General features: G+C 48.4%; 1 protein-coding gene across 4 annotated transcripts in view; it reads left to right on the top strand.

Moving 5' to 3' along the window:
* TBX5 (T-box transcription factor 5) overlaps positions 1 to 13,079 on the top strand; it is a 94,287-nt gene extending 81,208 nt beyond the window's left edge. For all 4 annotated transcript variants that reach the window (XM_080391508.1, XM_080391509.1, XM_080391510.1 and 1 more), the window contains 2 exons: positions 1,244 to 1,470; positions 9,777 to 13,079. In XM_080391508.1, coding sequence (XP_080247634.1) covers positions 1,244 to 1,470; positions 9,777 to 10,360 — 811 coding nt within the window. In that variant the 3' untranslated portion in view covers positions 10,361 to 13,079. The remainder of the gene's footprint in view (positions 1 to 1,243; positions 1,471 to 9,776) is intronic.
* The last annotated feature ends 2,355 nt before the right edge of the window (positions 13,080 to 15,434 follow it).

The raw sequence follows: 15,434 nt of genomic DNA, 5'->3' as shown, positions 1-15,434 counted from the left end.
GCTTCCTGCTGTGAGTAGGTTTATATAATTGGTATTGTTAAAGTTTGTAAATAAGTTCTGAGTTGCTACAGTGATAGGTTCTCTCTAAGGGGCATAACTGGAGATTCAAGGCTCCTCCTCCACATGTAAGTGGCCAGGTGAGCCTGTTTATGGCATTTAAGGATCTGTCCTTGCTCCAGCATAATGATTTGGGGCAGGTGAGTAGGGTACCTCAAAGCCAGCTTGGTCCTCAAAGAAGAAAGCCTGTGTTGGGACCCAGGCTCTGGCTGCTCTGAGCCTGGTGGCACTTCACAAGATGGTGCTGAACCACCTGATCTTTATGCATTTTGACGAGTCCTTGGGTGCAGGGAGCACCCAGCTGCCTTGGAGACAGCCCAGGAGGAGGCTTGCACCTCGCTGGAGTTCTCTGGGACACCTTACTGAGCTTCAGTTCTTCCCCCTGCAGAGCAGGAATAATCTTGTCCAGCCACGTTGCAGATGTGCTTAGAGAAATGTCTCCAAAACACACTGTAGGGTCTCGTAGGAGAGGGGATTTTCAGCCAGTGTTGGCAAAGCATCTCTGCTTCAAACCAGATTTCAGCAAGGGAACGAACCAGACTTTCCGTTAGTGCTCACCCTCTAGCCTGGCTCCACTGAGACGTGTGGCTCTGGCATGCATCAGGTCTTGGTGATTTATTTATTTCTCTTTTCTGAGCGCTCTGGAGCAGAGCTTGTTCCCTGGTCCAGGGATCCCCCATCCAGGACAACCAGGCTGGCAGACTCTGAGGAAAAGGAATGGGGACAGCTACCATATGGTAGAAAAAGTAGACCTAAATATTTAATCCACCTCCAAGTCAGCTTGGCAGAAATGAAGTTTTTAATTACAGGCATGTGCATGTCCACATATACAATATAAATAAAATATAGTTTAGAAATGCTATCATAGTATGTAAATACTGATCTTGTGTATTTTGCTATAAATGCATATATCTATTTTGTCTATGGGTGTAAAATAGCAGTTGTGGTGGAGAGGCACAAATCTAAAGGGAGAGATACTAAAAGGAAAGGGAAATAGAAAAGTGCTGCATGGATAAAGTGTGACGGGGCTGCATTCTCCCGGGAGGCACGTCTCTATTTCTCTGAAAGTCTAAACAAACACCATGACACTAATGTGCTGCCTTCATTTATTAATCCACTGATTTATTTATTAATTGATTCCTTTTCTGCCTTTTTTTGTGTTGTTGTTTTGTTTCTTTGCTTTTAGTAAAGAGTACCCGGTTGTTCCCAGGAGCACAGTGAGACAAAAAGTGTCCTCGAATCACAGCCCCTTCAGTGGTGAGACCAGGGTCCTTTCTGCCTCCTCCAACCTGGGCTCCCAGTACCAGTGTGAGAATGGGGTGTCGAGCACCTCCCAGGACCTGCTACCGCCTGCCAACCCCTACCCGATCTCCCAGGAGCACAGCCAGATCTACCACTGCACCAAGAGAAAAGGTCAGACCTTGGCTGCTCCCCGCTCGCTTCTTTCCCCTTCCTAACATGACCGTCAGCGTGGTTTTCTGATGTTTCCCCTTGCCCACAGGCTGGACAGCCCCAGCCTGCTTTATGGTGACACTTGAGGATGAGTAAGGGATGAAGGCTGTGCTCTGGAGGTGGGCAGCTCCCCCCCGATGGGCTGGGTGGCTCCTCTCTCTCACCAGCACTAGCCTAAAATTCTGTCTTTGCTGCTAGGCTGGGAGTGAGTGGTTTGGAGGGGTGGCTGTACCTTTCACCCACGTTGAATCCACATTCAGTATGATAGCTGGTGCTGGAGATAACGATGACTTATCTGCCTCCATAGCCCCTCAGACAGGCTTAATCTCCAAGTGGAGATACCTTGACAGCTTGGATTTTGCACAGTTTTCCACTAAGAGTCTCACAGTTGGGAGACAGTTGCCTGTCTGCAGAAAGCAATTCCACTTAAATGCTCGGTCTAATGAATGGGGCGTGGGATTGAAAATCATGATATCCATGTTCGTTCCCCTCTGGTGCGACTGACCTGCTTTGACAGAGCTTGAGGGATCAAACTGTGAGGGCTTTACACTGACTGCTCAGCTCGTCCTGGCGTGAAGAGCCCCATGATATCGATGGGATAATTGTTCTCGGGCAGGAGCGAGCACTTTGCAGTCTCTCCCTTCCTCTCCCAAAGCAATGGGAATGCTTAGGTGCAGAAACATTTGCAGGACTGAGATAGCAAAAGCCTCAGATCAGCTCCACCACAGGCCTACAGAAAAAAATAGGGAATTTCCAGAGCTGAATGCAACCCTGTGAGGTGGGCAGGGGATGGTTGCTGCCTAGCCGTGTTGCCCTTTCTCAGAGCAATTTAGTCTACATTGCATGGGAAAAGCTCACAGGAGTCAGCATGCATCATGGCATTTACATGCACCAAGAATTTCTCCAGCCCACTAGCCTCTCTCCACTGCAGATCCCTTCCTGCTTCCCTGCATGGTCCTATCAGTCAGCCACATGTCATTATTTTTAGTAACGTAACCCCTGGGGTGCTGGGATGTGCGCTGTAGACACACAGTCTAAGGTGGCGGATGCTGGGAAGTGCTGGCAGATGCAGCAGGAGGGCAGTGGAAATCTCTGTCACCTCCTTGGTGAATCCCCTGAATGTTGTAAAAGCACACGTGTGGTGTACAAGTATATATATATACATAAAACTAATTGACAAATCTTAATAGTTTCCTGAGAATAAGCTAAACAGTGGAAAACAGAGGCATCGTTTCCTGACCCCTGCAGCTGACCAGGTGATCCTTGTGCTCGTATAGAGTGTATCAAAGCTGTGATTGGAAATGGTGATGCTGGACTTGAGCTGGCTGTAAGGTAGGGAATAAGGAGTTGCAGCGGCCTCCCAGAGTGTCCCCTAAGGTCAGAGGTGGCGCGTGTGGCCCTTGCTACCCCCGTGCTGGTGTGGGACTGTGGGTGCGAGGTGCTGGGACACCACTGGGTTGCTGCAGAGCCCCACTGTCAGCCATGGAAAGGCAGGTCCCGTTCACTGTTGGCATCCCTCAGCCTGCAATCCATCCTCAGTGTTCCTTTGCCCTGGGAGCCAAGCTTTCACCGCTCCTCTTCCCCTTTGCAAAAACTAACCAAAACAAGCTGGCCCAAATGGCAACAACCCCTTTGGACAATCTCCGACTGCTGCGTGTCCCCACACCGCAGGGCAATTCATCATTCGCTTCCACATTGTAACGTGATAAGGAATCAACAGAGGTTTCCTTCCAGTTTTGGGATTCTCGCTAAGTGGTGTCTCCATGGGTGGTTTCCCTCAATCCCCCAATTATCTCATTTCCTCTTATTGTCACAAAAGAGACGACTATCTGCCCTGTAATAAGCTCCCCGGCCCCTTTTGGCCTGCGTGGCCCTTGCGAAAGTGCTGGAGACTGGCAAAGGGAGCCCTTGTGTGTACGGCCGATGGCCCCTCATTATCTCTCCGATGGCTTGAGTGGCACAAGCAGTTAAGGGCCTTTTATCGAAGCCGCCAAATGCTTTAATCAAAGAGAAGCAGTGTCCTGTGCGATACCACCGGCTTCTTCCGCGAAGCCATACGTCTCAGGAGCCTGAGTCTCTGCTTTCCTCTCTGTGCCTATTTCCCCCTCCCCACACATCTAGTAAATCGAAAACAGCCACCAGGGCTTAAAGAAAAGAAACACAAAGTTAATGGGAAACAGAGAGCCAACGTAAGCTGCCAAGCAGCTTTTTGCAAAGTGAAATTAATTAAAAAAAAAAAAAAAAGTCACTAGAGATGAGCAATTCTGTTCAGATAAATCAGAAAGTGATCCAAGGTTTCATCCCAAACTCAAACTGAGCGTGGCACTTTCTTCTAGCACTGAGTGAGGATCTTTACTGAACTTGGGAAAATAACCTTACCTGTAATATTCGTCTTTTTCTTCCTTTTCCAACCTCTCCTTTCTAAGTGTAATATTAAGCTTTCCCTCACAGCTCGCCTGCTTTCCTACTTTTCTGCGTAAGCCAAGCCTCACCATCTAAGAACAAATGTAAGCAGGAGCGTGTTTACTCCTAATGCACCCCTGTCCCCATTTCTGGACTGGAAGTTTTATTGATTTTGTTGGACAACAGCTCCCCAAACATGGACTCCTCTTCAGTCAGTTTAGGATTTATCTCAAGCAGATTATTTCCTTTTCCTAAGGCTGTGGTAAAGGATAAGTGCTTGCAAGGGCAGCTGGGTTTGAGTCCAGCTGGCGTCTGTATCTTCTGTAGCAAATGCCACCACTGCTTTCCAAGATAGTCTCTCAGATACGGCTCCTTCCAGCTTTGACATCTCATGGTGGTTCTCTGTATCCTTTTTAATCAGGAGGTCAAGTCTTCGTTTAGGCTCAGTTAAGAATAGGTCTGTGTTCAAGCGACTCGAAGGCACCTTATTCGACTTCTACTTCCTTGGTGACCTAAGACAAAGATTTAGCTCTGTGGTTGACAGTGTTGTTCTTAGCTGTCAAGGCAAAGATGGATTCGCTCAGGAGATCTGATATGCGGTTACATTAGGGGAGAGCAGCAGGGCTGCGAGGGGGTGTTATCTCTGAAGGGTCTTCTGTTTCAGGGAGGTGATGCTCTTCTGGGTGAGGAAGGAAGGAAGGAAGGACACATCCCAGACCTCCAAATCTGGCAATTCCTGGTGTGCAGGTGGGACTGTGAGGTCGCAGCATTGGGAATGACCCCAGTGTGGTGCAGTGGGGTTGCTGCTCCAGGCATGTTCTGAGTGTGCTGAACACTGGGGAATGGCAATCCTCAAGGCAAGAATCATCCTGCATTGTATCCCAGCTCCACACTGAGATTGATTATGGCATTTCACTGAGCCACTGGTCTTGAGCGGATGGATTAACTCCAATCCTGTATTCTACCAAGGAGTGGCTTCAGTTCTTGATGTGGATTTTTAGGCTGCAACAAAGACCAGTTAGAGCTTTGCCTTTTTTCTGGTTGTTCTCCATCTCTCCCTCTCTCATTGTTGTGCTCAGAGAAGCCCAAAAGGACTTACCAGCAGGCAGCTTGCTTTCTGTCTTTCATTTTAGCCCCACGTCCCAATTAAGGCATTGGGGCTTGTTTTCCCTTGTGTTATCCTCTCCCTCAGATTTCCTGTGAACTAAAAAGCCATCCCTCTAAACCTCTGCTCCCTCCCAGCCTTACACAATCTCAACCACTTGGCAGATTTCTGGGATGCTTGTGATGCTGAACAGGAGGCGACTGGAACAGCCTCTCCCCGGGGAGGTTATAAAAGTTGTCATGTTGGCACTCTGAGGGAGAAGAGGAACGTGGCAGAATCCACTGGCTTCAACCAGCGAGGACCGTATCCTTCAGCCACCTAGCTCGGACATGACCCTGACCGGGAAAAAGAATCTATTTTTCATCTCCGTCTTGCTCTGATGAGGTCGGTGGAGATACAGCAATGCCTTTCCCTCTTCTCCCCAAGAACAGGCACTGTTAGGGTGGAGACACTGAACTGATTTCTCCCTCATCCCACCCAGCCTTCTTTCACTCAAAGACTCTGTGGGACAAAAGTCAGGTATGAGATGTCTTCTTGGAGGACATGCTGTTTGTCCTCCTGATGTTAGCGGATGCAACGAGTTGGCCAAGACTTGAACTGTGCTGCAGCTTGGGTAGATGCAGTGGAGCCCAGGGCAAGGTGGCTGCTGGGACACAGAGGGTGAAGAAGAGCCTGCCTACAAGGTGGGGAGATATTCAGGGGGCTGGTGTGCACCCATCTTTTGCTGTGCAGCCACGTTGCTTGCGGTCCTGTAGTTTCAGCAGCACCATGTAAGCATCCTGCCCTCCTCTGCAGGCAGTGCCAGCAGCTCGCTGCCTCTGGAAGGGGTTCCAGCTTTTTCTGTTGTGTTCCCCTGCAATGCAACACAGCTGTATCACAAACTGTGCGACTGCTGAAATAATTACTGTGTCTTAGCTCTCATGTCCTGGGATGTATATCTTATTTGCCCTCTAGGGATGTTCATTTTGGTTGAATCCACCTTTTTTTCTTCTTTGACAATCGTTGTCAGTCTTGCACACCAGTATTGGCTGTTCAGGCTCATGCTAGATTCACACTAGAAACCAGACTGGATAAAACAACCGTGTTGGTGATAATCACCCTTTGTGTCTCCCTCATAAAGTCAGAAGGAACCTGCTGTAGTGCCCTGGAAGTGTGGGTGAGCTTTAAAAACTAAACCAGTTGGGTCCCATTCTTCATTGTCTTCCGTCCCAGGGAGCTGACTGTCATGAATGGGAAAGGAGCTCTCCTGATTTACACCAGGGGAAGCGGTGGGCCCAGTGCACCCTGAAGTCCAGAGATTTTACATGTTTGCATTTTATTCTGGATGGCCCTAATCCTGGAATTGGGAAAATTCCATTTAAAAAGCCATTTGTGTGGTATTTACAACCCAGCTGGAAGTAGTAAATACCGGAAATCTTGGAACTGCTTATGCTCTCGCTCAAGCTCCTTCATTAGATAGATCATCAAATTCCTTGTGAGGAAGCCAGTTTCCATCCCATTCTGCAGGCTCCGTTTTCCTTGGATCCACTTTGGAGCAGCTTCTCCCAAGCGCTGGCAGCTTCCCCTGCTTGGCAGAACCTTTTGCTTTTTGAGGTTTGCGCAGTATCGAGGGGCTGGTCACAAGAGCTGATCACCACCCTTGGCTTCCAAGAATAGCAACAAAAGCAAAGGATGGTTAGCATCTCCTGGAAGTGCCCAGAACCTCCTAGGGCTCAGTGGCAACAGGAAAAGGACAATGAAGTGCTATCAGGGAACCAACATCAAGAATCAAACCCAGGGCAGACCGGTCAGTTGTGTCATATGTTCTGCTTACGCTGATGCTGAGGAGGTGAGAGGACCTTCAAAGAGAGGATTAAGGTCTTGAGAAAGACTGTCCAGGCTCCAGAGCAAGTGGGGATGAATTTAAACTGCAGCCTTCAGCATTGTGTGAGAGTTCTGTTTGACTTGTCCTCCTTTTGCCGTTCTCTTACTTGAGAATGTCCTCTTTCCACTCCCAGATCTGCTCCATGCACCATGGGGATGCCCTTTGCCTGCTCTGTGCTGGCTCTGGTTGCCTCTGTGAGGAGCTATGGGATGATGCCAGATCAGACTAGAGAGTCTGGACCAGTGTAACTTCATCAGCTGGTGCCAGCTGAGGATCTCTGGTCTGCATCATCCCATCTGATGATGAACACGGACTGTTCTCTTCCCTCTCCAGCACTTTGAGATTACATAGATGGGAAAATCATCAGGAAGAGGGGCCAGAGGGCAGGCAGATGCTGTTAGGGTGTGCAGTAATCCTTCGTTAGTGACAATGTCCTCTTTGGAGATGTGTGCAGTGTCCTTACACATCTTAAAATCAGGAACGATGGTGCCCTTTCCACATATGGCATTGGTGAGCCTGGCTCTAGAGAAACCAGCAGAGTGCCCGCGAGAGCTTACAGAAGAAGAGAGAAACCTATAGGGTTTCCACTGAAATCCAAGTTGTTTTTGTTTTTCTCTCTTCACCTGTGATGAATTCTGGAAGCGGATCCATAGTGCTGTGGCTCTGCCTGGCTGGGCTGTGGCAGGCGGTGAAATGTCTGGGCTAAATGGAAAAATCAGCAACCACAGGTTGTAAGTCAGGCACATTTTTACACAACGGAAAAACAGAGTTTGACTGTTTTGTGTTGTATATTTAAAAAAATAAAAATAAAATAAACAGTCAAACCCCAAGCCAATGATTCCTAATGCCAGCAGAGTAATGCGGTTTAATGCTGAAAACTTTATTAGCAGAACAATGCTTTATTTTACAAGACATTGTTTTTCCACCGTAGTGTTCTTATTACTCAGTAGTGGGTTAGGGATCCAAAACTTTTGAGCTGTCTGTAAAAGCTAGAGCTCAGGCTGTTCTCCCAGATGTACCTCCTGTGACAGCCCCGTGTTCAGGAGGGAGCTTGGACCCGTGCGTCCAGCTTTTGCCTTTCAGGGGACGGCATCCTCTCCACCACTTCTATATAAAATGAACCTGATCAGGATTGAGGAGGGTGACACACTTTTGTGCCTCTCTGCTGACCATTGCAGCTGTTGGAAAGATGCAATTGTGTTGCTCTCTCACCCCATCCTGCTTTCTGTGCCGGTGTAAGAGGAGGCAGAGGAGGAAGGTAACGTTATTGTCAGGGTTCTGCATCACTGGGACTAAGGAGCCACATTTTGCTGTCGTCAGGAAGAAAGGATGAAATGGGACTGCAGCTTTCCAGCTGGATTTACAGGCAGCTGCTAACAAAGGACACGAAGGGGAAAGTCTCGGAGGTGTGTTACCTCAGTACCTGAGGTTTTCTGGGGTTGTCGGGCCAGGAAGACTAACGGCAGCTGGACTTGGTAGACACCTGAGTTGGAGTAATGGGTTGTATTACAAGTGGAGTGGGTGCAGCTTCCAGGAGAAAGCATGGCGCTGTTTATAGCAATAAGGGTGTGCGCTGTGCGTGCTTACAAGAAACAAAAGGTGCCTGCACTGCCCATCTGCACCTCCTGAAGGGGAGACCTGGGCATTCGCCTTGGAGCAGCCCAGAAACAGCACCTGTGTTTTTGCAAGTGCTTCTTGGGGGACAGATGCTTGTAGTCCTCTTCTTTTGTGGAACTGTTTGTTTTTTTTTTTTTTTTTTTTTTCCTTTGTAGTTTGGAGGTAAAAAGATTATGGCTTAAAACATGTTGGCTGAAAAAATTTGAAAAGGGCCATTTCTTGCAGTATTCTTTGAAATTTTTACCCTTGTTGAAAGGGTGCAGCCAAGAAGGCTGTAAGCAAAGTGGGATGTTTCTCTGCCAGCACCAGAAATCTTGTTCTTGAAGCAACCGCAAAGTTAATCTGGGTCAGAACAAGCTCCCCTTCCATTGCTTTGTTGTCCTTAAAATCTCTTGGTGAAGTGCTCGTCCCTGGGAACTTTGCCATCCATTCCAGCAGAGCTGGATTTCATTTGATGACCCTGTGAATGAATAAATAAGTGCATATTTATTTATTCATTTTGCTTCACCCTAGAGGTTTCACCTAAATTGTTTATCTCCTTCCCTCTGTTGGCCTGGGATGCTCCAGGAAACAAAGGGCTCTGCAAGCTGTGCCTTGTTGTTTCTAGCTGTGAAATTTACTTTTCTTTCTTGTTACACTTGGCTCCAGCACACAGCCCTGCGTGGATTTATGTGCCCAGCTCCCTTGGCACAGCTAAAGACTGGAGCTGTAAAACGCCAAGTCTGATTGTCTCAACTGTGCGATCGCTGATGCTCTCCTGGGGGGATTTTTATTGTGATCTCCATTTTTTTCTCATTTATCACGAAAATATATCATTGTAAAGGCTTTGGGTTTGCAGCTCTGAGGCTCGCAGCTGGGAGCGGGGATCTCTGTTAGGTGCGCTGTATCTGGAGGCAGATGTTACTCCTCTGGTCAAAGTGCTGGCAGCAGAAAGGAGACAAGGAACATGGGGGTGTGGGGGTGTGCATGGGGTATCACCAAGCAAGCTAAGCCTCAGGATCCCTCCAGCATCTTAGAGCCTTAATTTTCCTCCCGGAGCTTCTAACTAATCCCTGCCCCAGTCCAGCAGACAGGGCCAAGTGCAAGACTTGGTTTCAGCAGGATTGATCCAGATCGATTCCAAGGAAGGCATCTGGATTTACACTGATATAACTGAGAGAAGTGCCTGGATCAGCCCTGTGCGGGCTGTGTCCTTGGGAAAATGAGGATTGTGGAGACGGAGGTTCAGTCGAGGGCATGGTATTGTTGTCCGCTACCAGGAGTTTTCTCTCCCAACAGATGAGGAATGTTCCACCACCGAGCATCCCTACAAGAAGCCCTACATGGAAACTTCTCCGGCAGACGAGGATCCTTTCTACAGGTCCAGTTACCCCCAGCAGCAGGGACTGAACACTTCATACAGGACTGAATCAGCCCAGCGCCAAGCATGTATGTATGCCAGCTCCGCTCCCCCCACGGACCCTGTGCCCAGCCTGGAAGACATCAGCTGTAACACTTGGCCGAGCGTGCCATCCTACAGCAGTTGCACAGTGTCTGCCATGCAGCCGATGGACAGGTTACCCTACCAGCATTTCTCTGCCCACTTCACCTCGGGGCCGCTGATGCCCCGGCTCAGCAGCGTGGCCAACCATACCTCCCCCCAAATAGGAGATACCCATAGCATGTTTCAGCACCAAACCTCGGTTTCTCACCAACCCATCGTCCGGCAGTGTGGACCTCAAACTGGCATCCAGTCCCCCCCCAGCAGCTTACAGCCCGCAGAATTCCTGTATTCCCACGGCGTGCCTCGAACCCTTTCGCCCCACCAGTACCACTCGGTCCACGGCGTGGGCATGGTGCCAGAGTGGAGCGAGAACAGCTAACGAGGCGGTCAGGAAAGTGCAAGAGCATTAGCCACGGGGGAAAAAAATAAATATGGGAAAAGAAAAAGGAAAAAAATACCCTGTCGATAATAAAAGTGAAAGTATTTTGCAAGACTGCTTTAACTGAATGTTCACCGATAGCACTCGAGAGGGACGGACACTGATTGAAACCACAGATGAAATAGTCATCGGCCTCGGTGTGACTTACCCCCCCCCCCCCCTTTTTCTTTTGTTTCAAAAGAAAAAATCAACAAATCAGCACACTTCTCCCCTGCCACCATCCCCACCCAGTTTGTGTTGCAGCCACCACCAGCCCTGTGCCCTCGTCCCCCCCCCACCCTCCTGCTCTTTTTGTTCTCCAAGGGACACCAAACTCCTGCTGCCTTTCTCAACACAGTCAGAATGCTTGAATGAAAACAACTAGGATGTTACTTTTTTTTTTTTGTGGTGTTGATGTTGACAATGTTATATAATAAATAATAATATATATTTTTTTCTTTCCATTTTCTCAAAAAAAAAAAAAAAAAAAAAAGACACCGGCACACTGGCCCTTTTTACCAAGGGTGGATTTTGGAGTGGTGTTTCTTTTTTTTTTTGTTAGTGTTATCCTTGTTAACCCACAAATAAGAAAAGCAGGTACCTACCTCGCCCAGACATTGTACCACGATGGAATTGCTCCTTGCAGGGTGCCATGTGTCCTTAAAGACGCCCCAAAACGTGTCCCTGCAGGAGCCAGCCCCATAAACTTATCTCCTTTCCCACTTGTGTGTAGTTCTCTCACTGTTCTTTCCTTCCCATCTCCCGGTCTTTCCTGATCCATCAGCTGTTTCTGACAGAAGCGTGGGGTATCTTTCAAAGTTGAAAACATCCGCAGCTTGTCTCCTGCCGAATTTTTACCGGCATGCGGAAAGCGAGGCTCCGAGCCAGCGGCGGCAGGGGGAGAGTGGGGGGGGGAGCGTGCAGACAGCGAAAGGAAAAAGTTTGCTCATAAAAATGATGATGATGCTTGTTTGCAATCCTGGACTTTTGTTTTATCATGAGTTCTTTTTCTTCCTTTCTGAAAAAAAAAAAAAAAAAAAAGGGATACTGGTCTGAGTATGTTAAGTGAGATATTAAGTAAATGTGTTTAAAAGGAGCAGACTGTGATCGTGAGAGGCTGGGAGTGGGGGGAGGCAAGAAGAGAAGAAAAAGCAGATGTGTGTAAGTAAAAATGTCTACTGCAAAAATTTTCAGGTGTAAAATTTCCTGGTACTATTTATTTATACATGGGAGTTCAAGTAACTCATAGTATGTCACAAAGCCAGCAAAGCAGCTGATTCAAAGGGGTTAAAGTTTTTATTGAAACCAAAGTTTGCTTTCTTTTCTTCTTTTTTTTTTTCTCTCCAAGCTGTGCACACTATATAATTTACATATATTTTTAATTAAAAGTAATTCTAATTAACAAAAGAGGTATACCTGTGTGTCAGCAACTGAGAACGTGGGTGTGAATGTGCAGGAATGCCAGTATGCGCGTGGAAGGGATTATAGGCAGGTATCCAAAGCCATGTAGCTAAGAAGAAGAAAATAATCCCTACCTGGCTATGCTTTCCTGTTCTTGTGTGCCAATTTATGTCTAATAAATGTCACGCACTCTCAACGGCAAGGGACCTGCCCACTTTTTTTTTTTTTTTTGTTGGTGTGGGTTTTTTTTTGTTCTTTCTGCTTGATGCCCATAGGCGTGACTTCTGTTTATTTCTGGTGTGCCACAACAGGTACAGCATCCCTATGAGGATGGCTGTTAGGCAGTGATGGGCTGAGCTTGAGGCTGCTGTGTCTGGGGCTGTTGCTTGTCCGTTGAAGAACTGCCTGGGTCCCACAGGTCCTTCCCACCCAGCCCGTCCCCAAGGGACGTGCTCTCCTGGGGTCACTTTCCCATCAAGGCAGATTTAGAAGTGACGTTGGGAATCTGGGTGGGTGCTGGGGTGACATGGGGAAGCCCTTGTGGAGATAGAGCTGCCCTCCATTCCCATGTTGGTGGGGTTGGTGGGGGACATCTGGCCCAGGGGAGGTGTGGGGCCGTGTCCCAACCTCAGCAAAGGAGGAGAGGATGTTAGGTGCTTCGTGGGTTGGAAACAAGATGGGAAAATCAGCTTGACAGAAGTAAAGAGATTGCAACTGAGAAGCCCAGCAGAGAAGTCATCTCTTCCGTGTGGCTGGTGTGCCATGGCCACCCCAGGGAGCAGCATGGCCAGGTCAAGGGAACGAACAGAGGAGGTGTCCCCAGCCTGCCCACTGGCAGCAGCTAGTGCGGCTGCGGTAGTGGCACTGCCAATGCGTGGCTGGCAGCCTTGGTGGCCTCTGGGCACCAGACATCTAGGGACACCTTGCAAAGGGACAGAAGGTGAGTAGGATTAGTAAAGCCCTTTCACGGGTGATGCTCCCACCTAAGTGTCCCATGGCAGAGGGGACCTAGGGGGTGGTGTCTGCTGGGGCTATCCCAGCGCTGGCTACAACGCAGCTTTCTTCCTTCAGCTGTCTCTGCTTCTACAGGCTTCTGCTTGCAGCAACTGGGTTTCATAAATGTTGGGTCAGACACAGTCAAAATGCGATGCTGCGCTACCCTGGGAGCTTGCTCTGGGTATCGGCCACATCTGCAGGCAGGAGGAGACGCAGGCATCATGTAACCCTTCTGTGAGCATGGCTGGGACCTCAAGTTATACTTCATCTTCGTGAAGCCACCTCCCAGAATGTGAAGTTGTCCCAGATTAATGACTAAGTTAAGTTGCATTTTGAGTTAAGGAATAAGAAAATTACACTGCATTTAGCTGTCAATTACATTGTACTTTCCAGGCTTTGTTACCCCACTGCTAATCATGTAATCATCTTATCACTATATGGTAATTTACATGTAATTAAATGGCCAGCAGTTACTCTGTAAGTAAAGAAGTCTTAGCAGAAATGTGTGCCATGCATCTCAAAGAGTATTAAGGAAGCCAAACACACGTGGTACATTCCTTCTCAAGCTTTGGAAGGAAAGCCTCAAGCTTTCAACGTGCCTAATTTCCTCTGAGCTGTTTTGGGTCTTCAGGGAAGCGCCGAGGCTCTTTGGTGGAGTCTGCGGTGGCACAGTGGGCTCTCATCGCTGGGTTTTGGCTGCTGAAAAGCCAGGTGGCTCCCTGAGGACACATCCTTGTGCTTCCAAGGTGGCATGAGGAGCAAGGAGGCCATCAGCAGCAGGAGGATGGACCTGTCACACCAGCAAAATCTGGGATAAGGCAAAGGTGGGTGGGAGGGTGCGACATAGCCTTTTCCTTTTCTTAAAAGAGTTTGTTACTGGCTACTGCTTCAATATAGCACTTCTGGGCTTTAGCCTTGGTGGAGCCCAGTTGTGCTGCATGAGTGCAGCCCGCTGTGCCATTTGAATGAGCAGGAGAACTCTGAGGAGGTGGCTAGGAGACGAAAGACAAAGGTGACTTGTTCAAAGACCCATGGTGAATCCCACCGTGGATGTGAGCATGTCTGGTCTATGTTGAACCTTGAGGAACAGCTTGTACTTCTTCCCAGCTGTCCCAGAACAATACTGGGAGCTGTCAAGGAGGAGAGTGTGATTGGTTGGTGATTTAATGTTACAAAAAGCCTGAAGCAATTTCCTTCATTTCTCTTCTTACAGACTTATTCCTTGGCAGAGTATGATAACGATGACGATAACAATAAGCAAACCAACAAAAAAAAAAAAAGGGAAAAAATTATATAGGAGTTACTGTCATTGGAAGAATTGGACAAAAGAGGTTGCAAAATTCACCCTACTCAGAGCTAAACTGGCAATTTATCCATAAGAGGCCTTGAAACTTGAGGAAGACCGTGGTACAGGGGACCAAGCATGGCCACCACTAGCCTTTCCCTTCTTGCCTACAAGTCCCAGGAGCCACAAAACAATCCTCAGCATTGCTTGGTGGTTTCCCATAAGTGCCACTGAGGGTGTCAGAGGTGGGCTGGACCTGAGGTGCTTCTGCCATGGGCCTGGTGACAGGAATGCTGGAGAAGCCCAGGAGAGCTGGACTTGCTGGGGGGCGAGCTGTGTTGCTGGTGAGGAGGGAGCTGGGCTCCAAAGGGAACCCTGCAAAGCCAGTGGAGGAGGGCTGCTGGTCTGGTGGGTAGGGGAAGCAATGGTGGCCTGTCCTCCTCCTCATGGGCAGGGGACCTCCTTGCCTCAAACCTCTCCCTTTTGGTGAGGAGCCTTGGAGCAAGCTTGATGCTCTGGCAGCATGGAAAGTGGCCATGAAACATCACCAGGCAGAAGAAAAACAGGGCTTTATAGATGAACTGTAATAAATAAGTGCAGGCTGCACAATTCCTTCAAGCGGAGAAGGAGAGAAAGAAACCCAGCCTCAGTTAAAAACATCTTTTAAAGAGCGAACGCGAATTCCTGGGCTGTGGTCACAATGCTGTTTTCTCAGCTGCCTTCCTGGGCTAAAATACTCCCTGCAGTTACTGTGGCTGGTACCTGGAGAGGCTGCAGATGCCCTGCGCAGGCACACAGAGAGCTCTTTGTCTGCCCCTATCAGCTCCCCTCCGCATTTCAGGTTTCAACAGCTGGGATGCTGAGTGATTCTGGGAGGTGGCTTTTCCCCACTCTGGTACCTGCTGGGGTCAGCAGCTACCAAATCTGCACTGGTGAGATTTTCCCTAGGGACAAGGATGCTTGAGAGGGGCAGTAACCCCTCTGCTGCTCGGTGCTGTGCTCCCAGGGCAGAGCCGACCTCCCAAAAACTACCTTTGTGCCTTGAGGGCTGAGGGAAAAAATATCCCAAAGCCTCAGGATTCTTGGTCATAAATCCAGGCCACAATATCATAGATTTTATGGTGCTGCCAACTCTGACAATTTTATGATGGATCTCATGCGATTTGCAAAACTGTTGTTTTTTGTGTTTTTTTTTGTTTTTTCTTCTCTTAAAGTTTCCAGTTTCTGGAGTCCTGTGATTATATGAGACTCTCAGGGGATTCTGAGTCTTTCCCCCCCACCCCATTTTTTCCTTCTTTGTTGGGTTTTAGGATACGTAGAGAAGTTGGAAATTTTACTGGAAAGTGAGGCAGA

The sequence above is a fragment of the Falco punctatus genome (assembly GCF_963210335.1).
Source record: "Falco punctatus genome assembly, chromosome: 1".
NCBI classification, from domain to species: Eukaryota; Metazoa; Chordata; class Aves; order Falconiformes; family Falconidae; genus Falco; species Falco punctatus.
Note: the sequence above shows the minus strand (reverse complement) of the source record. Positions and strands in the feature narration are given on the sequence as shown.